The sequence below is a fragment of the Myodes glareolus genome, chromosome 6, assembly GCF_982192425.1.
Source record: "Myodes glareolus chromosome 6, mMyoGla1.1, whole genome shotgun sequence".
Taxonomy (NCBI): Eukaryota; Metazoa; Chordata; class Mammalia; order Rodentia; family Cricetidae; genus Myodes; species Myodes glareolus.
In genome coordinates, this window is record NC_142031.1 from 25,253,175 (window position 1) to 25,281,061 (window position 27,887).

At 47.2% G+C, this 27,887-nt stretch overlaps 1 protein-coding gene and 1 long non-coding RNA gene across 4 annotated transcripts in view; one reads left to right on the plus strand and one right to left on the minus strand.

The window, feature by feature from the left end:
* The first annotated feature begins 9,983 nt into the window (after positions 1-9,983).
* On the plus strand, positions 9,984-22,338 carry LOC125388383 (uncharacterized). Its single transcript, XR_015738076.1, has 5 exons — positions 9,984-10,069; positions 10,428-10,581; positions 14,310-14,460; positions 18,301-18,414; positions 21,711-22,338. It is a non-coding gene; the product is annotated as an uncharacterized LOC125388383 (long non-coding RNA).
* The window catches only part of C6H2orf42 (chromosome 6 C2orf42 homolog), a 37,097-nt gene continuing 21,812 nt past the window's right edge, over positions 12,603-27,887 (minus strand). For 2 of the 3 annotated variants that reach the window (XM_048416449.2, XM_085690634.2), the window contains exons 7-10: positions 26,213-26,320; positions 21,506-21,606; positions 18,236-18,398; positions 12,603-13,225 (exon numbers count right to left, since the gene is read on the minus strand). In XM_048416449.2, the coding sequence (XP_048272406.2) occupies positions 13,017-13,225; positions 18,236-18,398; positions 21,506-21,606; positions 26,213-26,320 (581 nt within the window). In that variant the 3' untranslated portion in view covers positions 12,603-13,016. The remainder of the gene's footprint in view (positions 13,226-18,235; positions 18,399-21,505; positions 21,607-26,212; positions 26,321-27,887) is intronic. The other variant, XM_048416451.2, reaches the window with a different exon arrangement.

A 27,887-nucleotide genomic window follows, 5' to 3' on the forward strand; every position in this document is an offset into this window, starting at 1 on the left:
GCCGCGCAGACACTGCGTGTTTGCTGTGAGGCCTCCGACGTGTTCACAACCGGACAGTGGAAGCCAAGGAAGAGGCCGTGGGATCCTCAACGCTCCCGGAGTAAACAGGGTGGTGCAAAGCCAGACCTGCCCGTTCTGCACAGCACCAGACCCAGCAACTCCGCTTGTGTGCAGACAAAGACGCTTGCGCCTGCGCTGTGCCCTGCCGGTTCCGCCCCAAGCCTTGAGCCCCTCCTCTCCTCTGTTGCCCTCTTTCTTTTCTCTTGCGTCTACCATCAGGAATTCTGCCTTGTCTCCGTAGTGTGTTTTAGTGGAAGCTTGCAATACTTGACCTTGCTCAGGCTCATCTTACTTAGTCCAATGTTTTATCTATGTTGTAACATTCGATGAAATCATTCCTTTAAAAAGAAAAAAGTATATACATATACAAAAAGTACACACACACACACACACACGTACGCACACACACACGCACACGCACACACTATGGCAAACCTGTTGTGGACACAGGCCAGGAATCCCAGCATTTGGGAGGTGGAGGCAGGATGATAAGAGCAGAGGATCCTAGGTTTAAGTCTCTTCCCCCCAGGGCCAGCAAGGTGCTCAGTGGGTAATGGTGCTGAGCCACAGGCTGAGAACTCCAGTTCAGTCCCAGGATTTCATGGCGAGTGAAAGGCGAGAACCGACTCCAGTAGCTTTCACACCCTCACCCACACACCATAGTGACAATAGTAAAATAAATAGCGCTAGCCTGGTGGTGTGCTCCGGAGGCGGCAGATCTCTGTGAGTTCAAGGCCAGCCTGGCCTAAATAGCCAGTTCCAGCGTACCCAGGGCTACATAGAGAAACCCCCATCTCTAAAAACAAAACTAACTGAATAATTTTAAAAATATTTTGCTCGATGAACCAAACCTTATTTCAACACGTAGTTAATTTAAGCACAAACAGGACACGGCATGCAGTTTTTATTTTTGTACTTGGTTCTGTGAAATCAGGACGGCCATATTTAGAGTGCTCAGCTGCCACACATGGCAACTGGACTGGGCTGAACAGGGCTGGAGCCTGGGATGTGGACACTGAGCAGATCTGGATCCCCGGCATATATCAATCCCTTTCTAGGCTGTGTGATCCGGCAAAGCACAACCTCTCCTTTCTTTCGCTCTTTCTTTCTTTCTTCCTTCCTTCCTTCCTTCCTTCCTTCCTTCCTTCCTTCCTTCCTTCCTTCCCTTTGAGACCCTGTTTGAAAAGAACAAGCAGAGCCAGAGGGCTGCTCACCAGGTAAAAACAGTTTCTGTGCACACTTGAACCTGAGTTTAACCTGCACATCCCACTGTGGAAGGAGAATCAACTCCCCAGATTGCCCTCTGACCCCACCCACGTGTGACTGCCACATAGTGACAAGCCAGTTCACAGATCATAATAAAACCTAAAAGAAAATCTATGTACATGGAGATAAAGACTGGGACAATGGTAACGAAGGCATATCAAGTTGGCAGGGTGGTTTTTGTTTGGTTTGGTTTTAGAGACGGAGTTCTTTTCATAGCTCTGGTTGTCCTGGAATTTACACTATGTAGACAAGGCTGGCCTCGAATTCAGATATACTTGCCTCTGCCTCCCAAGTTCTTGGACTACCGCCTAGCTGAGACTCTTTCTTTAAAAAAAAAAAGAAAAGAAAAGAAAGGAAAAGAAAGAAAGAAAGAAAGGAAGGAAGGAAGGAAGGAAGGAAGGAAGGAAGAAAAATCTGGGCATGTCCAACACCTTTAATCCCAGCACCAGGGAGGCAAAGGCAGAGGCAGGAAGATCTCTGTGAGTTCCAGGTCAGCCTGTTCTATATAGTGAGTTCTAGGACAGCTAGAGCTACATAACAAACAAATAACAAAACCAATAATGACAAAAACCTTGCTGGGCACATGCTTTTAACAACAGCACTCAGGAGGTAGGCAGATTTCTGTGTGTTTGGGGCCAGCCTGGTCTACACAGTAAGTTCCAAGCCGGCCAGGGCTACACAGTGAGGTACTGACTCAAAACAAACAAGAACAAAAAACAACAACAAAATCTTTCTCATAACTATTTTGAGACAGTACATTTATTATCTGTAATCACATATTTTGCCACTGCACTCAGAACTTCTTTGTACAACTACTCCTAAATGAAAGCCTGGAAAAGGGGAGATATATACCAATTTGTCTGTTGTTTTTAAGTTTTGAGTCATGTAAGCAAATTACCTACTCAAAGAAGGAAATACAAACATTTGAAAGCAGAATTAGAGCAATATTTTGCTTTGCTTAGACACACATCTTTGAGGGGGCTCTATGTGCCTTTTTATGCAGCCGTCAGTGGCTTCTGACATCCTGCTGCTCTCTGCATGGCCGTTCCCGGATAGCCAGCACTCGACAGGCCACCAGCAGCCTCTCCTCTTCCCTGACTTGGGAAACCTCAGAGGCAGTTGGGCTGGGCAGCATTTCTGAAGTCGATGGTCAACCAGTTCTCTGCTCGCCCTTTTCTCTCCTTCTCATCCCTTTTCCAGAGAAGCCTGGAAAGTGCTGGCTATGTTTTCTTCTCTCTGCAGGTGTCATCCTCCTGCCAGGCAGCATCCAACCTTTCCACCAGCTCCACTGCTGGTCATCTGCCCCCAGAGAAATCAAATGACACAAAAGCCTCCGGTATTTTCATAGACTCTACAAACCTCGGATCTGTCCAACTCCTAGCCTAGAATAGAGTGTCCCCTGTGCACAATTAAGCAGGATAAGTCAGTTTTAAGACACAGTTCTTTGGTTTCGTTTTGTAGACTCAATCAACGGAGAATGCCGGTCCTCATGAAATATCTGGCACTGTCAAGAGTCCCACGGGGCAGGCCAGTTTGTGAGAGTCTGGCCTCCGAGAGAGCCCCAGTAAATTTCCACCCGGTATATCAGAGATTGGATCTACAAGGAATATGCATTTGCAGCTGTCTGAGGCTAGAGGTTGAGGACAGAAACATGAGACTCAGTTCCTGCTCTGAGATCTATCTCTGTGAGGATTGTTAGGGCGCCTTCAGCTGGCTATTATTGTCTGGAGTACTTTGCTTTAAAAAAAAATCCATTTTCAATACACCATCAAGCTGCAGATATTTTCATAGTTAGCCACGCTGTGGTTACCACACAGTATGCGACAATATAATTTATGGTCATGGCTTTCTCCCCTCCCACCATTTCTTTCTAAGACAGGGTGTCACCATTTAGTCCCAGTTGGCCTGGAACTCACTATGTAGGTAGGGCTGGCCTAGAACTCACAGAAATCTGCCTGCTTCTGTTTCTCTGAACTTCTCCTTAGTGCTTTTGGGGAAACAGCTTTTATCCTGCAAAGATCACAGATAGTTGAAGGATAAACTCTGAGTCGCACAACCCTTGGTAACTCATTAAGCCTCTCCAGTGTTAATTTTGCCCTGACAGCCATAGCTTGCAGCTTTTAGCTTTACTTAGCTACAATTCTTCAGCCAGAGCTGTGGTCTGAGACCTCTGCCAAGTGTGCTCCATGTGGTCTGATAGCAAGTTGCTTTCACAGATGCCAAGTGCAGCCAGACCTCAGACACTAGAGCAGTCGGTGCCCCCCAGAGAGGATGTGCCCAGTGCTTCCTGCCCTCAGTGCTGTTAGAGTACCGAGGACAAAGAGCAGAGGACCCTGGAGGCCATCCACTCCCCTGCACACATGCAAAGCCAGTCAGAGGCAGCAAGAAGCTTCCAAGGAAGTGGAAAACCCAGGAACAGAAAGAAAGAACCTGGTGTTGCTCGGGTTTCCTGTCAGGACATCCTGGCTTGAGGCACTGAAAAAGTTAACTGAAAGGTGGGAAGATGCCAGACGGTGGGCCTTGAGACACATTGATCTGTCAAGTTAACAAAATACAGTTCAACAGCAGGTATCAACTCTCAGTCCCACCCCAGTCCCTTCTATTGGTACAGTGCCCAGTGCCAGTAATTCCAGCACTGGGGAGGATGAGGCAGCAGGACTGTGAGTTCTGGGCCAGCCTGGGCTACATAATGAGATCCTGTCTACAAACCAACCAACCAACCAACCCAAAATCAAACAAACAAAAACTAAACAAACAATAGTGAAACAAACAAACCCACAAGGAATTTTTTTCTTTCATGAGGGCATAATCTAAATCCAAGAGTCTGGGTGAAGCATCTGTGTGTGATTAGGAGTAGATCTGATTCTGGGTCAGAGTCCTGAACCACATTTGTCCTGAGGATGTGGGAAGCCTGGGTCCAAGCCTCCCACCTGGCAGAGAGCAGGGCTGGGTTATTCACTATGCAGAGGTGAGCCTAAGGGTGCTGGGACCAAGGGTGATCCTCTTCGGGCTTCTCAGTCAAGTGCAGAAACGGACACCTACTCACTTACCCAGTCACAAATCAGACCTTCGGCAGACCTCACAAACACACCTAGGCATAGAGCACTGTGGGAAACGCAAAGATGGGTGAGCTTCAGTTCACTGTCTTGTCTTTTCTTTCTTTTCTTCCTTCCTTTCTTCTTTCTTTGCTTTCTTTCATAGGATCTCATTATGTATCCTGGAACTCAGTATGTAGACCAAGCTTTCCTCAAATTCCCAGAGATCTGCCTGCTTCTGTCTCTTAAGTGCGGTCAGTAAGGGAGCGTGGTGTGAGAGGGGAAGATGGATGGAGAACAAACGGAACACAGTCTGCTGAGGCCCTGGTTTGTACTGCTGGGGTTCAAACCCTGGGCACGGGTATGTACAGCAAGCACCCTTACCTGTGAGCTGCATCCCATAGGAGCTGGATCTTACGTTTATCACTAATAGATTTAAAGTAACAGTATCAGGTACAGCTGTCAGTAGAACCTGGCAGAGCATCCGAAAGGCTTATTATTGTTTCTGAGGCAGTCTCCTGTCACTCAGACTGGCCTCAAACTAAGTAGTGAAGGATGACCTTGAACTTCTGATCCTTCTGCCTCCAGCTCCAGTGCTGGGGATGAGACCCAGGGCTTCATGCATGCTGGGAGAGTACTTCAACTGCCCTGGCCCCACCGAAGGGGTTTAAGCAAGGGAACAGCACCTGAAACATGCATCTCATTAGTAAAATGTATGTCTTAAAGATTTAAGACCACGGGCTCAAATCATAACACCCCCAAATTTACAGCATAAACAGTTATGGTAAGGGAAAAGTGGATGCAGGAAGACCAGCTAAGCAAGGATGCAGCAACGGAATTAAGGCAGTGCTAGTGGGAAGAAGTAGACCATGGTAGTCATCAGGTCAGTAGTGTGTTATCAAGACAGCTGCCAGTTTAGATAAGTATGGTTGCTTTGGTGGTCTCTCATGAGTGTTGCCCAGGCATGTATTTTAAAGCACTGGCCTCCCTGAAGATGTGCTCTGGTTCTCAGACTACATGTTACTGTGGTTGGGGACAGGCACACTTCCCAGTTCCCTACACATCTTCTTGTGGGATTCCCAGGGAGCTCTCTGTGCAGCGGAAGCAATCAGGGAGAATCCTGTTTACATTAGGGTATCATCAACTAATTTACTAAGGGAAGGACCCAGCAGCCGCTCTTTATACAATTTCTGAGCCTGAAGGATCAAGAGAGATGAGTTCAAGTCTTGTGCACAAGAGGAAGCCAGAACTTCATGGCAGAAGAGCTAGAAAAATGCAGAGGAATAGCTCAGTGGAGTTGGCTAGGACGCCACCGTCCAGCCTCTCTTCTGACAGGAGGTCAGTCTGTTGACCCATTCTTCGGGTGGGTAGAGGACCCCAAAAATGTAAGTTATCAAGTAGGGGGAGCAGCAGACAGCTCTCCACATGTTGTCCATGGTTCATTCCCTATCCCCTCAGCTTCAAAGAGCATCTGGGATCACAGTTCAGATGTCGTACAGGTTAGTGTAGACACCAGATGCTGGGTAGGGCACCCAGCTTAGTCATAGGATCTGTTGACGGTAAGATTTACATTATACCATATTTGATCTTTCCTGCTTTGTCCACAAACCTTTACGTCCTCAGTGTGTACAGACGAGGTAGGGGAGGTGAGACAGCCTTCCAGGCACAGGCTGCGGAGAGCCTGCCGAGGAAGCACTGGTTCCCGGGCCGCAGAGTCACCGTCTCAGTGGTGGCCTCCTTCATCCATGTCCCAGCCCCACATCCTGGGCAGGAACAGTAGCTGAGGATGTGCTTCCGTTGCTCTTCTGCCCGCTTTGCCACAGCCCACAGGTAACACTCACTCTCGCTGTCGTGTTTACACATAGCGTGAAATTCCGTTTTCCAGTCACCACACCTAGCTTTCAGGGAATGCGCTCTAGTTGGAGATCCTGGCTTATTATTTCCTCAGTGAGTCATCCTTATAAATTTATCTCCAGAGACAATACGGTCAGCTCCCCACCTCAAAAAAAGCCATGAAACTTCTTTGCTTCCATATTTACTCACACAAAATTCACCTAAAAGTTGAAATAAAAATCACAGGAGCCGAGTGTGTGCCAGTACCCTTCTCTCCTGCACATGGCTTGCGGCTTGTGGGGCTGCTGTAAGGTATGTGGGAGCTGTCCCTTCTCAGTGCCCATTCACACCCCTGACTTCCTGAACCTTTGAAAGACTGGAAGATAATATGACCGGATCATCATGCCCACCCATACGGAGTTGCAGAACCAGGAGCTTGGGACTGTGGTTGTATGTGTAGCCGGGGAGGTAGTTGAGCGGTAGGGTACGTACAGTGCGTGCACAAACCCTGGCTCCGTCTCTAGCACTGCAGAGAAAGGCAGAGGTTCCCTGCTGGCTAGAAGATCCATATTTCAAAGGAACAGGGTTAGAAATGTTGATGAATTTTCTTTAAGCTAGCCCTGAGATAATTACGAAGATGTCCTTGAACTTCTGATCCTTCTGCTTCTACCTTCTCAGCTGGGGGATGACAGGTGTGTGCCACTGGGTACAGTTTATGGGTGCTGGGGGACTAATGCAGGGTTTTGTGCATGCTAAGCAAGCACTCTTACCAACTGGGCTACCGCCTTTGTCCACTACTGTTGCCGATGCTGATCTCAAACTCAGGGTTCCTCCTGGCCAGCCTCCATAGCAGAGATCACTCACGAGCTGTCATGGTCAGTTTAATCAGAAAACACGGTGGCTGGAAAGGGGGTAGACTCAAATGTGTATCTCCAATCAGAGACCGAGGGCTTCCCCAGTGTTGCCTTTTTGTGCAGTCCTACCGACCACTAAGGCCCACATCCTGCTCTAAAAACAATGGAAAAGGAACTGCCGCTCCACTTCCTCCTGCTCCCCACATTGTCTGACTTTCTCAATAGCCCTGTCACCCTCTGACACACTGCATCTTATTCTCATAGGCTCTTCTAGCTCTCTCCTCACAAGGACGGAGACATTTTGGGAACAGGGCTTCCTAGCCAAAGCCCAGCCCAGGGCCTGAGTCAATAAAGGTTACACAAATGGCTGAGTGAGGACGCCGGTTCCTCTCGCTGGGGACTGCCACTTCCCTCTCCCGCTCAGCCATGTCTTTCCATGCACTTAGCAGCCGAGAGCTCAGATGACCACAGGTCTGTATCAGTTCCAGTGGCAGCCTTCCCAGTGTGGTGGCAACAGTCCCTTTAACCTCCGGATACTGTGTCCATCTGCAGTCACCCCCCTGCCCCACTCCAGCTCCCCTCCCTGACCCAGGAGCCAGCCTGTGCCTTCATCTAGAGTTTCCTACTCTCTGCCTTGTATTGATATCACTTTCCTTGAAGTGTCTGCCAGAGGCTGACAGTAGACACTAGTTAGCTTGCTGTGGGAGGCCTCTTTCTTCTCCTCTCTGCCCTTTGCCACAGCTCCCCGGCCTATGCTGATTTGAAGGGCCCAGACGTGGCTGTGATATTTCAGGCTGGTCCAAGGTGAGAAAGTATCTACTTAGTGAGTTCACAGAGTCGAGGGTGTGCAAACTAAACACTGCCGGCCGCTGACACACTGAGCACAGAGGACTGGAGCTCCTCTTTCTTGCCACAGGAGCCAGCAGGCCAAGGAAATGATCTCATTCAGGTCCCTGTGGTAGAGCCCTGGTAGGTCCCATTAGCACGAGTCCTGGTAGCACTTCCTTCTGTCCTTCTCGGGAAAACCCCCCTTTGGTTCTTCATGGTTCCTTCTTATTTTAATATTTGAAAAAAAAATCTCATGTGGACGAGTGCTTTGCTTGCATTTATGTCTGTGCACATGTGTGCCTAGTGCCGTGAAGATCAGGAGTCAGAATCCTGGAATTAAAGACGCAGATGGCTCTGAGTCATCATATGGATTCTGGGAACTGAATTCAGGTCCTCTGCAAGAGCAGCCAGTGTTCTTACCTGCTGAGTCATCTTTCCAGCCCTCTTCATCATTTTTTTTTTTTTTAAAGTAGGATTACCGATAGCCCAGGGTGGCCCTGAAATGCCTAAAAAGCTGGGGCAGATTTTGATCCTCCTGCCTCTACCTCCTCAATGTTGGGATTACAGGTATGAGGCGCCATGCACAGTTTATGTGGAACACTGGGCAAACGTTCCATCAACTGAGCTACACCCCTAGCTCCCAAGGCAGTTCGGACACAAATGAACAGACTCTGTGGCTGAGGGCTTGTGCCTGCAGGGTTCATGATGACTGAGTCAGGACAGAACCTGCTTCTCCAGCAAGGCAGAGGGAAAGGTCTCTTATCATCTTCACAGGTTCTAGCACCCAGGCTCAGAAAGCTTCTGGCCATCTCAAGAGGCCTCTGCTTGTAAGCTCGGGCTCCAAAGAAACACCACCTCTACACACATACAGCTGTCCGCCTTATCCTGGTCTGTTCTTTTCCCCACATTTCTACCAACTTCTCCTTGAGGGGGAAGTCATCCCAGCACTGGGAAGGCTCAGGCAGGACCCTAAGTTTGAGGCTAGCTTGGGCTATATAGTGAGATCCTGTCCCCAAATCCAGACAACTGGGGGAAAACTGTGTGCCAATCCAACCTTCTGCCTGAAGTTTTCTCTTATCTCCAGCAAGGCCTACGCATAGCTGCTGTTCGCATCGAGCATGGAGCGAGTCCCTCACGGGCACTGTCACTGGGGTTTGTAGGAGCAGAAAGGGGGAGCCCTGCTAGACCCCGAGGAATAAGGGACTCTGATACAGGAGCCCTTCCGTTAGCCACCCCTGCTGAAACGGGGAGGGATGCCTTACCTCTGTTTCTTTTCTTTTTTTTAAACCTCAAATGCTGGCTTTCATCTGAAACCCAAAGTGGTCCTGTAGTAATCAACACACAGGAGTGGCCCAGAGAGGAGTGAAGGTCACAGCTACCTCACACCCCTAGGAGGTCCTCTCACCTCAGAGAAGACTCACCAACAGAGCTGGAGAAGTCTCCATAACCACAGCTCAACTATGCTCTTGCTGAGAGGAGAGAGAATTCCCTTTTTTCAGCTAAGAGGATGGTTCCCAGACCTTAGCTTCTCACCTTCTGACTTTCTGAAAGCCAGGGATTGTGGGGGAAAAGTTGCCTCATAACACCTTCCAGGAGGCAGTCCTGTGTGACCCTGCCTGCCCGCCCTTGCTCAAGCTACCAAGGCTTGTCTTGTCCCTAGGGGATAGGCCATCCTCTCACCATTGCCTTGGCACTGTCAAAGACGGTGGGCACTCTGCGAGGGCAGGAAGGATGTCTCATGGCACTTGGGTGTGCTATGCCCCTAAGGACAAGGGATTAGGCTGGTGGTAGGATAAACTCTGATACACACTTTGAGTTCTGAGCAGGTTCCACGTTCTAACCTTTTCATCATCAGGAGGCCTTGGGGCGCACAGGAATGGGAGAAGCTTCTAACAACCGGGGCAGGGGAACATAAAGGAACACAAAGCCTTCCTTAGTTTGGTTAAGATTGGGGAATGACTGCCCTTAGAGACGGAAGACAGAACAATAAACTTCATAGTCTGTGAGGTACCGATCAGGGTGCCCAGCGCCCTGCTCAAGGCCACTAGTACCTGGTGGTCAGAACCTTAAACCACGTCCTGAGGCGGTCCTCCGGTTAAAGGAGGCCGGAAGTGGCTGGCTGCACTGTCCAAAAGTCCACTGCAGGAAGGAGCCACAGACACATCTTGGAGGCCTCAGGACTGAGTCGGTGGAGTAAGACGGGGTGGGGATGGGGGAGCAGGACTTCTAAGAACCCGCCCACTCTCTCCCCCTTCTTCCTCTCCCACGCTCAATCTCAGATCCTCCTCTTCCCTTCTCTCCTTTCAACCTTCTATCCCCTTCCCCAACTCCTCCGGCCCTCCCCCTCGCCTCCACGCTTCCTTCCTTCCCCCACTCTCCCCTATCCCCCACTTTCGATTCTCACCTCTCCCTTCCCGTCTCGAGCCCTCTCCTACCCCCTCTCCCTCCTTTGACCCCTTCTACAGGCTCCCCCTTCCCCCACAGTCCTTTCCACTCCCCCAAGCCCATCTCCCTTACCCATCCCCCGCCCCACGCGTCCCCTCCCCTCCAGCTCCGCCGTCGCCACGTCCCCAGCCCCGCCCGCACGAGCTTCGCGGGGAACCCCGGAGACGTCACCACCCGCAGCGCCCTCCTTCCCGCGCTCTCCAGAAAGGACGCGAAGGTGGTGACGTGTCCTGAGCGCCAGCGCGGCTGCGCACAAGGAGGTGCGTGATTAACTTGCGGCGCCGCCTGGTGGAATAACAGCGGCGGTGAGGCTGGGGGAGAGGCGTGTTGGCGGCGCGGTGGCGTCATCTCGCAGGGCCGCAGGACCGCGTGCTGCGCGGCCTCCCCTGTGCCAGTGAGGGCGGAAGCGTGGCTTCATGCCCTGATTTACTTGGTCTGCTAAACAGCTTGGCAGCGTCGCGCTGCGAGTCATGGGAAGTTTGAGGACCAGGACACATGAAGACAGGAGACTGTATGCTCATGCTCAGCCTTTGCCACCAACTGAAATCGTGTCTCAGGAACAGAAAGTACTATCTGGCAATATGAGCGGTTCCCCCCCGTCATGCTGTTTCTCTATGCAGTCTTAGGAATTGGAACTCAGCGTTGATTTTTCACGAACTAGGCCATTTGTAGAGTCGCTCACAGGAGCACAGGCCAGGCTGCAGCCATAGCTGCTGGACCCCCACCTCCAAGTCGGAGCCGGGAAAGACAGGAGGCAGGTCACGTGCCCTGTCAGGAATCGACCTTGTCTTTTTAAGAGTAGTTTTCAGCATAGCACTTCATGCAATGTCTGGGTGCCTCCTAGAAATGCGGGTTCTGGACCCTTACTCTGGAGCTTACTCATATACTTTGGCTTTCAGAGAGGGCCTCACCTCGGTCGGCCTGGTACTTCCTATGTAGACTAGGCTGCCCTCGAAGGTGCGCCCCATTATGACTGGAAAGAATACGCATTCAGCTAAGATCCCTGAGTGAGCCCTATACACTCAAGTCTGACAGGCTGCAGCGCAGCAAGCCTTACAATGGAGGCTGTAATGATAGAGCCACAGGCCTGCCCCAAGTTGAGCATGAATAGAGACAGCCTGAGGAACCTGGCTCAGGGCTCCTTAAGGCCTGGTCGCACCCCACATCACAAGGTGTTTGTCCAGCCTTATCTCCAGAGAAACAGTTCCTTGTATTTTTATTTTTTTCCTAAGCAGGCTGGAGCTGGGTTTCTGTCATATCAGGTCTACTTGTGGCTTCCAATTGGTCAGACAATGAACTGTAATACATTTATATCAAGGGGCTGGAGACATGACTGGCTAAGAGCATTGGCAGCTCTTCAGAGGACATGGATTCTCAGCACCTACATGATGGCTCACAACCATCTCTAGTTCCAGTTGTAGGTGCTTCAACAACCTCTTCTGATTACCCAGGGCACTAGGCACCCACGTGGTACTCCATATATGTAGACGAAACATGAGAGAAAAAACCTTCATTTCAAAGCAATATAAATATTTCAAGTAGAAAGCATACATCAAAGTAAACTAAACAAAATTTTACTGCTGTGTAGAGCCAGATCTGTAGCTTCCATGAGGCTCCTGAGCTTTGCAAGGAGTAATGTCTACACTCTAGAGAAAGTGAGACTTAAAATAACGGACATGTTTTAAGTGTACGCAGAAGCCATGGCAGGTATGTAGGAAATGTTTCCTCTTCTAGAAAGGAAGTCCACCTGCCTGCACCATCTCCCTGCACCATCTCCCTTCTGTGATGAGTGAACTCAGAACTAGGTTTTGAATTTTATCAGCTGTTGTTTGTTTTTTTTTTAAATATTTATTTATTATGTATACAGTATTCTATCTGTGTGTATGTGCCTGCAGGTCAGAAAAGGACACCAGACCTCATTACAGATGGTTGCGAGCCACCATGTGGTTGCTGGAAATTGAACTTAGGACCTTTGGAAGAGCAGGCAATGCTCTTAACCGCTGAGCCATCTCTCCAGCCCCTGTTCTTTGTTTTTTTGAAACAGGGTCTCACTATGTAGTCCTGCCTGTACTGGGGTTCACTAATATAGACCTCAAAATCATAGAAACTAGGTCTCAAAATCAGAGACTACCTCTGCCTCCTGAATGCTCAGCTGCTCAAAAATTTAAAGGAAAAAAAAAAGTGAAGTGTTGTTGATCCCTTGGCCCTAGCCACTTTTCCCTGTCTGACTACAAAGTAAATTCACCAAAGGTTTCTGATTGTAAGATCATAACAGCAATGGTACCGTTTAGAAAAAGTAGCGACACTGTACTTTATTTGCCATCAGGACAGAGTACTGGAGCTCTCAGGCGGATCCTTTGCATTCTCTCTGCCCAGGGCATCATTACCTTTTCACACTGTTGGCTAAAGTCCAGTGCTGCTGACTTTTTAGAGAATTACCGAAAAATGAGCTGCAGGTGAATCCATGAGAAGGCCAATGACCCGGACTTCACTGCTTTTAAAACTCTGGTCAGAAATAAGTGCTCAGTTTAAAAGGAAGACTGGACACGGCAGTGCCAACCCCCATCGCTGTTCTGAGCAACTGCATCGCAGCTAAGTGCAGTTCATTAGCAGGGACCATATTAAGTGCTACTAGGATTTACAGTGGTCAGGGGTGGGGATGTGCAAACTCCGCAAAATTAACTCTTGATTTGCCTCAAGGGAAAGTGATAGTGGTCAGAGGGGCCAGCTCCAACGGCTGGTCCAGGGGTGGCCTTGGATCTTGGTAGTCAGCTACGTGTCCATTCCGGTGGTGACCATACTCAAACTTGATTCGAAGCTCACCAATCTTGGATTGCGGGAGGATGTCTGGGATCCACTCAATGATAAAGGGTGTTGGTTCCTTTTGATCGGGGGATGTGTTCCCTACAAAAGGAAGAGAGGGGGGTTAATTAGTACGGGTCCACCTGACTTCCATTAAAACTATTCCTTTGTTTTGGGTTTGTTTTTGTGACGGGGTGTTACTAGAGCCCAGAATGTCCTCATATTCACTGTGGCTCTGGACTGGTTAGATGGTTAGTGTAAAGGCACTTGGGGCATAAGCCTGGCAACTTGAGTCTAATCCCCTGAACCTATATAAAGTTGGATAAGTACCAGCTCCACACAGTTGTCCTCTGAGCTCCATATACAAGCTGTGGCACAGGGACAACTCCTTCACCTTCATGCATGTGCAAGCATGCACACACAGAGACATACTATAACAAGAAAATTAAGAATAAATTTATTCTTTAGAGCTGAATGGCCAATAGCGAGGCAGGAGCAAGGACAGGCAGGGTTGGCAGGCAGAGAGGATAAATAGAAGGAGAAATCTGGGAGAGAGGATCCTAGGGGCCACACAGCCAGTCACAGAGTGAAAGTAAGACATACAGAAGTAAGAAAAGGAAAAGCCCAGAGGCAAAGGCAGAGGAGATAACTTAAAAAAGGCTGGCCAGAAACAAGACAAGGTAAGGCTGGGCATTTAGAAGTAAGAGTAAGCTTCTATGGGAAATGGGTGGCAGGTCCCCCAAAAAAACTCTTAAAAGAGTAAAACTTCACACAACACCCCAACTCTTGGGAGATTGAGGCATGTGGCTTGCAAGTTCAAGTCCACTCTGTAGAAGGCAAATGAAACAGGAAGCCTTTCAGGAGAAAAAGTAAAAAGTTAAAAAACAAAAAGCAAACTATGTAAGTAGGGGCTGGAGAGGTGGCTGTGAGTGTTTGCTGCGTTTGCATAGGACCTGTCTCCTCACAGCCACACCTGTGGGTCGGCTCTCAGTCATCTTATAAATCCAGCTCCAAGGGAACTTCTGATGGCAACCGAACACATAAACCTTTAAGCATATGTAAATGTAAAAAAGTGAGAAAAACCAAAGACCCTAACAGTAATACGTATAGGTATACTTTTTCTCTCGGCATTATGGCTCCATAAGCTAATAACATTTTTTGGACCTCACTCTTCATTTTATTCCAGGACAGACTTTCTGAGCCCCATCCTTCATCGTGTCAGCTGTTTCCTTCTCACAGTGGCCAGGAAGGAACCACTCCCATCAGAGTCAGGAACTTCTGCTATGGCTTCACGTAAATGTCATCAGGAGAGCACAAGTTGACCGAGGCATCTGGGGGTTAGTATATGACAGGTGGCACTGAATGGAGGTGGAGGGCACCCCACTGGGCTCTGCTATCAACACCAGCATTCACAAATGATGGCTGTGTGGGGAGACAGGAAGAAACCCTATCCCTCCCATTTGTGCCCAAGTGGAACTTGTACCAACCACAGAACAAACAACCCCAATCTCTGTCTTTCTGAAAGTCTCCCACACACCTGTATCCACCCATGTACTGACTGCAAAGCATGATTAACACTGACTAGCAAATTCAGAAGAAGGAGCAGTCTGCATGAGGAGAGTAATATGGACAGGGTAAAAAGAGGAACCCGGAAACCCACGTGCCGGGAGTCTGAGTTTTGTAACACGTTTTTCTTTTTCTTTTTTTGAGACACGGTTTTCTGTGTAGCCCTGACTGTCCTGGAACTTGCTCTGGAGACCAGGCTGGCCTCAAATTCACAGAGATTCGCCTGCGTCTGCCTCCCCAGTGCTGGTGGGGTAGCGTGCACCACCACCGCCCAGCAGATATAGTTTATTCTATTCAACTTTAAATAAGAAATTAGTGGCCCACGACTTTAATCCCAGCAGTCTTTGGAGGTAGAGACAGGTGGATCTTGTTATGCCCAGATCCACGAAGTCCCCCAAAAACCAACAAGGAGATTGAGTCCCGTATGTAAAAGCAAAGAGCCTTTATTCTACACAAGTTTGCAAACTCGGTCTTTCCGCATTTCCAACATATTGGAGTGATTGGAGAGCCCCGAGCTCAGTTAGGGTTGGGTTTTTATAATAGTAAAGGTGGGAGTGAAGGATTTCTAAGATTCAGGACCCCTGATTGGCTGACATTTGTCTACGGGTGTCCTGGTGAATATGTGTGGGCAGGTGATCCTATCTACAATGGTTGGAACGTTAGGTATTTCTTTTGGATGGTCTGTGCTTGGGTGGTGCCTGAGTAATCTCAGTTTGTGGGCCTTCCTGCAACCAGGTATTGCTTCAGGGTAAACTACTGAGACTCAGGCCTCTATTAAGCTTATCATGGCTGGGCCCTACACTGGCAGGTGATAATGGCTGGAACATTAAGGCCTTCCTTTGAATGGTCTGTTCCTATTAAGCTTATCATGGCTGGGTCCAACAGATCTTTGTGAGCTGGGGTCTAGCCTGGTCTACATAAGCAAGTTCCAGGACAGCAAGGGTTACATATTGAAACCCTGTCCCAACCAGAACAGATGGAACAGGGCCAACAAGGTGTCTGTGCGGTTAAAGGCACTTTTCAGGGAGCCTGAGTCAATCACCTGGGACCCACACGGTGCAAGTTGTCTTTGTTCAGTAGTGCTCTCTACCCCACCCCGAATATATTAAATGTAAAGAAAGTAACAAAAACAAAACGAAACAAACAATAAACCCTTCACGGGATTAAAAAAGAAAAGGAAAAGGGAAAAGAACTGGGAGAGAGACCAGCGCTGCTGTAACTACTCAAAAATGTTCTAATGACCAGCAAGGCTGCTCAGAAGGCCAAGGAGATTGCCAACAAGCCCGATACCCGAATTCAAGCCTTGGAACCCTCATGGTAGGAGAGAACCAACTCCCACAGTTTGCCCTCTGACCCCTCTCTATATGCCTGCTGTGACATGCACACTCTTCTTCCTAAATAAGTAAATAAACATGTAGCACTCGGGTGGCTCCCACTCCCCCAGGCACACAAAATAAATTTAAAAGCCCACTTCTGGGTTTATGGTATAAAACAGAATATCCACAGTGACAGCAGAGCCAGACTGAGAAGAGAAACTAGCAAGAGGGGGCCAAGTTCAAAGACAGAATTAAATTTGCATGGTTCTACCATCTGGTCCAAAGCTATGACAAAGACTGTGGTATTGCATAAGTGTCTATACACACCAATGGCATTTCCCACCAGTAACAAAAACACATGGAAATATGTTTTATTTTTGAGACAGGGTCTGTGTAACCTTGGCTGGCCTGGAACTCACCGATCTGCCTGCCTCTGCCATCTGAATGCTAGGATTAACAATGAGCACCATCATACCTGGCCTAGTAAAAGTTTCTTTCTTGCCAGGTGGTAGTGGCACATACCTTTAATCCCAGCACTTGGGAGGCAGAGATAGGCAGATCCCTGTGAGTTTGAGGCCAGCCTGGTCTACAAGAGCTAGTTCAAGGACAGGCCCCCAAAAGCAACAGAGAAACCCTGGCTCAAAAAACAAACAAACAAACAAAAGGTCTTTTTTTTTTTTTTTTGTGGGGGAGAGGTTTCAAGACAGGTTTTTCTGTATCTCTGAATGTTCTGAAACTTGCTCTGGAGACCAGACTGGCCTTGAACTCACAGAGAGCCGCCTGACTCTCTGTGTGCTGGGATTAAAGGCATGCACCACCACTGTGTGGTGTAAAATTTTTTTATATTAAATATTAGACATCAGCCAATAACCATCTGGAAGAAAATAGAAGATGGTTGGCATATTAATAACATATGCAAGAATAAACTCCAGAGGATCAAACATTTACATGTGATAAAACGTGTAGGCTAAAGATTACTTTTGAAAAATTTAATATTACGGGCAGGAGAGATGGGCTCCATAGTTAGAGCTCTTTCAGAAGATCTGAGTTTAGTTCCCAGCACTCACACTGGGTGGATTCCAACCATCTGTAACTCCAGCTCAAAGGGAGTCTCTTCTGACACCCATGGGTATTCACACAAGGAAAACACTTACACAAACACAAATATAAATACATACACATAATTTCTTTTTCAGATGGGCCATAGAAATGACTTGGCAAGTAAAGGTATATTCCATTAAGCCAGATGACTTGAGTTCAAAGCCCAGAACCTCCTGGAGACAACTGATTCCTCCTAATCTCCACATACATGCATGTAGCAGATGTATGCACATAAACACAGATACATATATGTAAAGAAAAAACTGAAAACTAACATTGAGTATATACATGGAGAGTGGTGTAAGATCAAGGGGAAAAGCAGCTAAGGTATGAGTTCATGTTTTAGAAACTTTTAATGTAAACAGTCTAGCAAGACATGGTATCATATATCTTTAATCTGAGCACTAGGAGGCAGAGGCACGCAGGTCTTGCATTCAAAGCCAGCTTGGTCTATGTTAGGTCTCAAACCCAAGGAAAAATGGCTAAGGTGCCTATTTAACATATCAACTCGGACTGGCTGCCAGGTTCTCTCATCGGCTCTCAGTTCCTATCTATTACAGGGCCTGTCTGGCATCCCCATCTCCTACCAGTCTCCAGTCCAGGGGCGAGGCTGCTCTTCCCTCAGTTGTCTTTCCCTATATAACCCAACCATTTTGGTTACCCAGCCCTTTCTTTACCCTTTACTCTCCTGGCTTCCCTGACATGGCCCAGCTAAAAGTCCTGTTCACTCTGGACTCTCCCTGATGTCCTTGCCTCTGGCTATGCTCTCCCTTTTATTTAGGACAAACCTTCTCCTGCACCACACCTAGGGGTAATCATAGCCTTCCTTTTTCATTACCAGCCCGGGCGACACAGTAAGACTCTGGAGAGGTTTACAAGAAAGTAACTGTGATGCTGCTTTGAGTTGGGAGGGCTGCAGGGACTTCACCGCTTCTTTCATTATCTGCCCATGGTTCATGTATTCCAGCTGCTAGCAGTACAGGAAGCACCAGTACAGAAGAGACAAGAGCCTTTTTGCAGGCTCTGATGAAGTGACTGCATGAGCTTTGATTGAGGAGGAGATTCAGAGCCTCTGCAGCACCGAGAAAGGGTGACCCTCAAGGGAGGGATGCTCCTTAAAGTCACTTACCAACTTTGAGGAAGGTTTTCAGCTCCAAAGGTCTCAGCACTGGTTGCTTCTCTATTCGACCATAGGTTTCCGCGATGCTCTCCACTTCCACTTTAGGGCATTTAAACAGCTCGTAAGTACCATCCCGGTTCTGGATAAAGCTCCGAGTGATTTCCAGGGGCATCTGGACACAGAGACGGGTAAGAAAGGGAGACAGACAACTTGAAATTCATGCATCTTGGGTGCCAATAAGTCTCTTATCTTTCTTTCTATCTTTCTTAGCTGGGTGGTGGTAGCACATGCCTTTAATCTCAGAACTCAGGAGACAGAGGCAGGTGGATCTCTATGAGTTCAAAGGGCAGCCTGGTCTACAAAGGGAGTTCCAGGACAGCCAGGACTGTTATACAGAGAAACATTGTCCCAAAAAAACCCCAAAACAACAACAATAAATAACCCCATGACCCCCCATCACTCTTATTATTTATATGTGTGTGTGAATGAAGATGAGGACATGACTGCTCCTAGGCATGGCTGAGGAGAAGGTTTTATTGCAAATATGGAAGAGAACCAGAGATAGCTGTGAAGGTCCAGACTGAACCAGGTCATGGAAGGAAGGGGTGGTGGGCGAGAGAAGAAGAGGAAAGAAGAGAAAAGAAAAAGGTGGGGCAGGGCGCAAGAGCACCAAGAGCACATGGGAACTAAGAGACCAAAAGCAACACCAGGAGAGTGCAGCCAAAATGACTGAGTTACATAGGAAAGAGAGTCCCTGGGTTGCAGAGTTTGGGATAGAGGGCAGGGTGAGAAGTGCTGGGGGCAGTCCGGGTCCAGACTGAGACTTGTCACAGGTTTGTCTGAGATCTGGCAGTGTGTTTGTATACCTCCCATGTACTGGGTACCTGAAGAAGCCAGAAGGAAGAACACTGGATTCCCAGGAGCTGGAGGTACAATTACAATTACATGGTGTTTGTGAGAGGCCATGTGGGTGCTGAGAACTGAACCTGGGTCCCCTAGAAGCACAACCAATAGTTTTTTCTTTTTTTAAAACTTTTTAGTATTTATTTATTATATATACAATATTCTGTCTGTGTGTATGCCTGCAGGCCAGAAGAGGGCACCAGACCTTATTACAGATGGTTGTGAGCCACCATGTGGTTACTGGGAGTTGAACTCAGGACCTTTGGAACAGCAGGCAATGCTCTTAACCGCTGAGCCATCTCTCCAGCCCCCACAACCAATACTTTTAACCTCCCAGCCATCTCCAAGACCCATGATATTCTTTTTATTTTAAGTGTAGGCAAATCAATAAACTTTCTCTTATACATTTTTTTTTACAAATATTTATTTTGTAATCCATGTATGTGTGTGTGCCTTCCTGAATGCCACTGCTTTAGGCTAGCAGCTGGATTTAGCATTCTCCAAGTACCTTCAGGGCTGCTCTAGGGCGGTTCTAGGGCTCACACCTAAGCTGTGCAGCCATCAATGGCTTTCTGAGCACAATGATGCTTTCGTGTTAATCTAATCTTTTTGTGTTTGTTGTTTTTGAGACAGTCTCACTATGTAGCTCTGGAAGTACAGATTTTGAGCCCCTGCACCCCCCCCACCCCGCCAAGTGCTGGGATTTTAAGTGTGAGCTTCTAAGCCTGGCTAAATTAACCTGCATGTGTCAGAGTCACACTATGCAGGGGGTTCTGAAATAGTCAACTTCTGTCAGATGGGAAAGGCTGTCAAAATTTCAGATCTACTTCAACAAACTGTTTTAAGATGCACAGTGTAGGGCCTGTGAGACGGCCGGCCGAGTTGGTAATGGGGCCTGGTGAGGCCGACAACTGACGGCAACCCCAGAACTCACCGAGTGAAAGGAGGGCCGAGTGCTACCAACTGTCTTCTGACCTCTACATGTGCGCGCATGCATCATACACACACACACACACACACACACACACACACACACACACACACAGCAAATAAATAAATTGGAAGCTGCAGTAAAATATCCAGTGTGTCCCTGGTGAAGACAACAACAGACAGAGGTCAAACTACAGCCTGGGGAGGACAACTTAATCACACCGGACCCAGTGACTTCACTATTATTAATATCCTTTGTAGTGTCAATCAGTGAAGTTTAGGGTCCTCACAGATACCAGGAAATCATTAATTAATTAATTCATAAGGAAAATCCTGCCTTTTCTTTCTTTCTTTTGTTTTTTTGAGACAGGGTCTTACTTGGCTATTTGGATTAGTCTGGAACTCACCATGTAGACCAAGCTGGTCTTTGACATGAGTACTTGGATTAAAGGCATTCACCACCATGCATGGCCCCAAATCCTGCTTTCTGACCCCAAAGGCGGTGTTTTGTGTTTTGTTTTGTTTTTTTAAATATTGTCTCATACAGCTGAGGCTGGCCTCTAACTTGATATGCAGCTCAGAATGACTTTGATTCTCCTGCCTCCATCTTAGTGCTGGGATCAAAAGGATTACCACCTGCTTAGGCATCTCACTGGCCTTTAAGATACTTCCAAAAGCATGAATCCCTACCAAAATTAGGCACAGAACTCTACAGACTATGTCTCAACAACCCTTTCCATGAGAAAATAAATTTCAAGAGCTGGGGAGAAGGCCCGGTCAGTAAAGTGCTTAGCATGCACCAGGAGGACCTGAATTTCACTTCTGTCTCTAGAAAGCCATGTGTGCTGGGACTCGATAGTAATTTCAGTGCTGAAGACACAGAGACACGTGGAACCCTGGAGTTCACAGGCTAGCCAGCATAACCTACTTGGTGAACTCAAGGCCAAAGAAAGACACTGATTGAAAAAACAAGGTGGGGCAGAAGAGACAGCTGGAAGGATCCCTGGGGCTTCTTGGGCAGCTAGACAGAGAAACCCTGCCTTAAAAAAAACCAATAAAGATAAAAAAAAGAAGAAGAAGAAAGAAAGAACAAGAAAAGAAAGACATTTAGCTGGGCAATGGGGGCGCACACCTTTAATCCCAGCACTTGGGAGGCAGAGGCAAGCAGATCTCTGTAAGTTCGAGATCTGGTCTATAGAGCGAATTCCAGGACAGGCAGGACTATTACACAGAGAAATCCTGTCTTGAACCCTACCTGCAAAAAAAAAAAAAAAGATACCTAATGTCCCAGGACAGACCAGCTACACTAGAAACCCTGCCTCGAAAAACAAAAACAAAAAAACACACATTTAATGTGAACCTCTAGCCTCACCCACAAATGTGCATATGTATGCACCCGCACACAAACACGCACACACGCACAGCTCCTGAGGAATCAACTCTTACCTCTGGGGTGTCTAAAATTTGTTTAACTTGCAGAATATTAGTGATATGCCAGGTATACTTGGAAAAGGTCCCCAGTGGCAAGGCATCTTTTCGAACGAAAGCTGCAGTGAAAAGGAAGGAACAAACTTCAATACCAGACAGTGACATCCTCTCAGGGTGCCTGTCACTCAGCGTCTCTCACGGCACTGCACCATTCTCCTCACAGGCCTGGAATTCAACTTGTTCTGCAAGTGTGTAACAGTCTGGCAGATACTGACCAACCAAATGAGAAGGAGCTCCATGACAGAAGTCTCTGTGGGTTCTTCAGCGTGCTCACTAGACCTTAGAAACTTGTTTACATGTTTCTTTTCTGTAGTGCTAGGACGTACCCGGGCCCCTGCGCTACTGTTCCTATGTTTGGTAGAGCTATGTGCAGGGCACTCTATTCTGATAGCCTCTTATGACATGAGATCTAATGAGTCAAATCAGAGTCCTTTAAAGGATGACTGCCTGCCCACCACCTGCATGTGGGATTAAAGCCACTCTACCAGAGGGCCCGCGGCACAGCTGGGGATTAACATTACTGTATGGAAGGCCTCTAGTTTCAGAGCATCAAAACCAGATAGATAAGCTATGAGGACGAAGGTCTCTGGGTCTCAGAGTGCCGTGAACTCACTGCTTGTGCTGTTCAAGAATGGACTTACTAAATGACAACTTACTGAAGAGACACCCTTGCTTTCCAGTTGTAACCACTTTTGGCTTCTGACCACCTGGTGGCTCTCTCTCCACCCATTTTCCCCTTTATTTCTAAAAAGTTATTCTAAAAATAAAATCTCCCTTACACAAAGCAAAAACTTGTGATGGTTAATCTTTTTGTTTGCTGGTGTTTTTGAGATGCGGGTTTCCGTATGTATTCTTGACTGGCCTGGTTATCTTTAGGAGGCTGGCCTCACACTCCTGGAGTTCTACCTGCCTCTGTCACCTGAATGCTGAGATTAAAAGCATGTGCCTAGCATAATGGCTAATTTTGAAGGTCAACTTCTTTGGATTTAGAACCAACAAAAGAACACAAATCTCCAGGTAGGTGTATAAGGCAGTTTCTAAATTATGCCGAGGGGGGACGATTCACCCTAACTGTGGGTGGCATCACTCTATGGGTTGGTACATGTGGTACTTTGAATGTAACTGGCCCCCATAAGCTCATAGGGAATGGCACTATTAGGAGGTGTGACCTTATTGGAGAAAGTGTCACTGTAGGTGCAGGCTTGGAGGTTTCTTATGCTCAAGCTACACCCAGTATTGACTCCTTTTGCTGCCTGTGGTTCAAGATGCAGAACTCTCAACTCCTTCTCCAGCACCATGTCTGCCTGTACATTATCACGTCCCACCATGGTGATAATGATGTACCTCTAAAATTGTAAGCTACCCAATTAAGTGTTTTCCTTATAAGAGCTGCAGTGGTCATGGTGTCTCTTCACAGCCACAGAAACCCTAAGACAGGGTCCCAAACTGAATAGAAAGGGGGATGCAAGCTAAGTACCAGGATTAACCTGTTTCCTAGCTGCAGCCAGTGTGACCTGCTGCCTCATTTTCCTGGTGCCATGCCTTCTCTACCATAGTGACTGCAACCCCTCAAATGAGAAGCAAAAATAAACTCCTTTTCCTTTCTTTTCTTTTCTTTTCTTTCTTTTTTTTTTTTTTTGGTTGTTTTTCAAGGTAGTTTCTCTGAGTGTCACCGGCTGTCCTGGAATCTGCTCTATAGACCAGGCTGGTCTCAAAGAGATCCGCCCACCACTGCCTTGCCAAAAACCTTTTTTTAAAAATTTGTTTATTATGTATATGGTGTTCTATCGTGTCTGCATGTATGCCTGTAGGCCATAAGAGGGCTCCAGATCTCATTACAGATGGCTGTGAGCGACCATGTGGTTGCTGGGAATTGAATTCAGGACCTCTGGAAAGCAGCCAATGCTCCCAAAACCACTGAGCCATTTTTCTGGCCCCAAACCTTCCTTTCTTAAATTACTTCCTTTCAGAGTGTAATCACAGCAACAAGTAACTAATACAGAAATATTAAGAGTCAAGGTTGTTGATTTGATAAACCTATGTGGTCCATGGGCCTCTGGATTGGTTTATTGGAGGAAAGTGGAAGAGTTTGGCTCTGTGGGCTAGAGAAGCCCTGGAGTGCTGTAAGCAGGGCTTGACGGGCCATTCTGGTGGGGACTGTGGGAGTCCCGAGTGCCAGGAGAGGCCTGCACCATGTGCTTTCAGGGATGAAAGAAGACTCTATCAGGAACTGGGCCAGTTAGGCATTCATGTTATATATCAAGCAAAGAAACTGCCTATATTTTGCTTGTGTCCCGTGAGCTTGAGTGAGGCTGGATTCAAAAGGAATGGACTACTAGTTATCTCCAGACAGGCTGGCAATCTGACCATATAGCATGGCTTCCGCTTACTGCTTATGCAGGTCCCCAGGGAGAAAGTACGAAAAAGGAGCAGAAAATAAATGAAAAATGTGCAGGTCGTCAAGGAAAAAGAGCATGAGCAAGTTTAACTTTAGAGATAGTGCAGGATTGAAAGCAGCTGTAACTTGGGTTAGAGCCACTGAAAACAAACATGGCACTCTGCTCTGGGACAACAGTAAAGGGGTCTTACGGGCAAGACCACAAATAACAAAGTCTCCACCTTGCGAAAGTGCAGATTCACTAGAAAGAACAGTCTAAGCTGAAGGTGCCATAGAAAGGGTCCACTCTCGAAACGACTGCCTAGAGAGTGTTCCCCAGAGTCGGCACACAATAGCCACTGCAGCTGAGGTTGAAGGAGGCCAGGCCCATCATAAGTCGGCAGTACTGTCCACAAGGTATTGGTTTTGCAGGCATTAAAAATGAAAGACAGAAGAAGCCATGGAGTCTTGTGCTCTGGTTCCAGAGAGCCACCGAAGGCAAAGTTGGCATGGGTGGTGTTCCTGAGAGGCTACTGGGTACAGGTGTGAAGGTAAAGCCCAAGCTGCAATGGAGAACCCAGGATGTTGATGAGAGCAGGACCATGAAACATTTCTGGTGGAAAGACGTGGAGTGGAGTTGTCTCAAGAGGGAGGCAATAGAGCTGGTGGGGGTGGGGCTCCCCAGGCCCTTTGGAACTCCAGATACCCAACATGAGAGTATAGGATTTCGTGTTGCCCTGATGGGGTTTGGTCCTGCTTTTATCCAATTATTCCTTGCTGTGCCCCAATTTTCCCATTTTGGGGTGTGCCCCAAATGGATATGCCCCATCCCACAGGGATTCCATGCTACTATGTAATAATAGATCTAACTTGGTTCCCATTAATAGCTGGTCACAAGCCTGACGAGTCAGATGAGACCCACTGGAAATGTTAGAGCCTATGTGAACTTAGGACGTTGAACTGGATGTATTCTGTATAATAAGAGGGCCATGTACCTATGGAAACCAGGGGTGAATATCAAGGTTTAGAGTGATGTGCTTTGTGTCAAGTTACCAACACGTGGTCTTATGACTGTTAATACTGTCAACTTGATGGGATTTAAAAATCACCATGGAAACAGCCTGAGTGTGTTTTTCAGGGAGTTATAGATTAACCGAGGTGGGAGGACCGCATCTAAATATGGATGGTGCCATTCTGTGGGTTAGGGTCCTAGACAGAGTAAGAAGGAGAGACCAAGCTGAGCATCAGCGTTCATTTCTCCCTGCTTTCTGGGGATGCCATGTGGCCAGCTGCTTCCTCCTGCTGCCATCAATTCCTCATCATGAGCCAAAATAAATCTTTCTCTACTAAGTTGCATTCTTGGGATATTTTGACACAGCAACCAGAACAGTAACTAACACATGGTTTTTGGGTTTTTAGTTGCTGTTGTTTTCCTACAGCAACTTTCTGAAGTTCTAATCTTACTGGTGGAGGCTCATTCTAACAGTATTTGCTAAGGAATTATATTCTATTTTTATTTATTTTAGTGGGTTTTTTTTTGGGGGGGGAGGCAGAGTTTCCAGTAGCCTGGACTGTCCTGGAACTTGCTTTGAGATCAGCCTGCCTCTGCCTCCTGAGTGCTGTGATGAAAGATACCAGGTTGGAACTATATTAGTTATTTATTTTATTCTATAATTTTGTTTTTCAAGACAGGGTTTCCCTGTCTAATAGCCCAGGCTGTTCTGGAACTCACTTTATAGACCAGGCTGGCCTCAAACTCACAGAGATCCACCTGCCTCTGCCTCACAAGTGATGGGATTAAAGGTGTGCGCCACCACCACCTGGCAGAATTATATTCTTAATGTTCTACTGGAAAAGTTTCCTCCAGACCAGGTTTTGGAGAGCTCCCCTCTGGACTTCTGTCAGTTTGACACAAATGCTCTCAAAGATGCTGGTAAGCAATCGTGTTTGAGAGAGGGGAACCTCAGTTCCATTTGCATACTGATGACATATTTATTAATACTCCTTTAGGTTTTTGGCCACTAGGCCTTCAATGTTTTTGTGGAAACTGTAGCATACCTAGAAGTATCAAACAGTCCTTGCTGGTCTTTTATGAGGTTTACATTTCCTGAATGTTTCCATTCACACTTACTGGGGAAAGTATCTGCTTTTGGAGGGTTGGCCACTGCTCTAAGAGCTAGTTACTGCAGGTTTCATGCTCCAGTGACACACCCAGACGTGCTAACCCTGAAGTCCCTTGTAGATTTTTCCACACAATTGTTACTACTCTTCCTAGGGAGACTCCGCACCTGTGGTGGAGTTGGGGAGCCGCTTTTTTGCACTTCCTATGGATATTCTCTGTTGCAAGGCATCAAAAAAGGACTGAGGAATGTGGAACACCAGGGGTTCTGGTTTACCTGCAGAAAAAGGAAGGATGTTATTAAAGGAAACTTGGTTGTTTTCTTACTGTGCAATGAGAGGGAAAAGGAAAGGAATGAATGGGGCAGTAATCAAAATTACCTGCTGTGGGCTGGGGAGACAGGTCAATGTGTAAGGGTATTTGCCGCTGAGTCTAATAACCTGAGTTCAATTCATGAAATCCACATGGTGGAAAGGGAGAACCAACTCCTGCAAGCTGTCTTCTGACATACATTGGCCATGGCATGAATGTGCCCTTCTCCCAACAAAATAAGATGTAATGATAATAACAATAATAATAATACCTGAGGTTTCTTTATTCAAAGGCAAAAAGGCTAATGGGATTTCATGAGCCAAGGACTGCATCGGTGTTACCCTTCATCCCTTGCTCATAACATACCTATCCTCCACCAAGAATGACTTCAGATTGCTAGTTGTGTAACCACCAGCAGAGTAGACTTCCCCCACTGAAAGGCATAAGAACTGAGAACACTGAAGTAGAGCCGAGGAGCCTCTGATGGGCTTGTCTATTTGATTAACTCCTGCCTTCCATGCCCAGACACTTGCCAGCTGCATTCATGTCTAAGCAAAGCAGGAGGTTGCTCTCACTTTCATGGTCAGAACCATGAGTGCTAAAGATTACAGGGTTTGGGTGTGGCAGGTACAGTCAGTATCACCTGTGACTCCTCGGCACATTAAATGTGGGAAAACATCCTAATCTCTTAATTTGGATGAAGAAAAAGTCAACAGAGTTGACTGTAGAGGGGTGCATGAGCTCAGTTTTTCTTAATCCTAGCAGAAGGAAACATCTAGAGTTCCATGGATAAGCACAGAGCTGTGGCTCACCTTAGAGAAAGACTCTGTTTTGTTTTGTTTGAAACAGTATTTCTCTTTGTAGCCCTGGCTATCCTGGAACAGGCTGGTCACAAACTCACAGAGATCCACCTGCCTCTGCCTCACCAGTGCTGGGATTAAAAGAATGTGCCACCACGACTGCCTAAGAAAGACATTTTTTAGACATGGTCTTTTTCTATAGCACAGGCTGGTTTGAATTTAACTCACTATGTAGATCAGGCTGACCTCAAACCTGTCATGATCCTTCTTCCTCTGTCCCATGAGTGCTAAAATTACAGAGTGTGCCACCATGCATGGCTCTGAGAAAAAGACTCTAGTTGACTTAAAGAGTTAGTTCAGCAGTTAAGAGCTCTTGTTGCTCTTGCAGAAGACCCAGGTTTGGTTCCTAGAACCCACATGGTGACTCACAACCAACTATAACTCCAGAGCTCTTGCAGAAGACCCAGGTTTGGTTCCTAGAACCCACATGGTGACTCACAACCAACTATAACTCCAGTTTCAGGAGGATTACCTCTTCTGACCCTCACAGATACCAGGCCCGCATATGGTACACATACAAACATGCAGGCAAATTATCCATTCAAATAAATCTAAATATTTTTCTAACGTTAAAGAATACATTAAAATGAGTTAGGCATGTTGAGACTCTTTAATCCCAGCATTTTTAGAGGCTGAGGCAGGATTGTGAGTTTGTGGCCACTCTGGGTTACA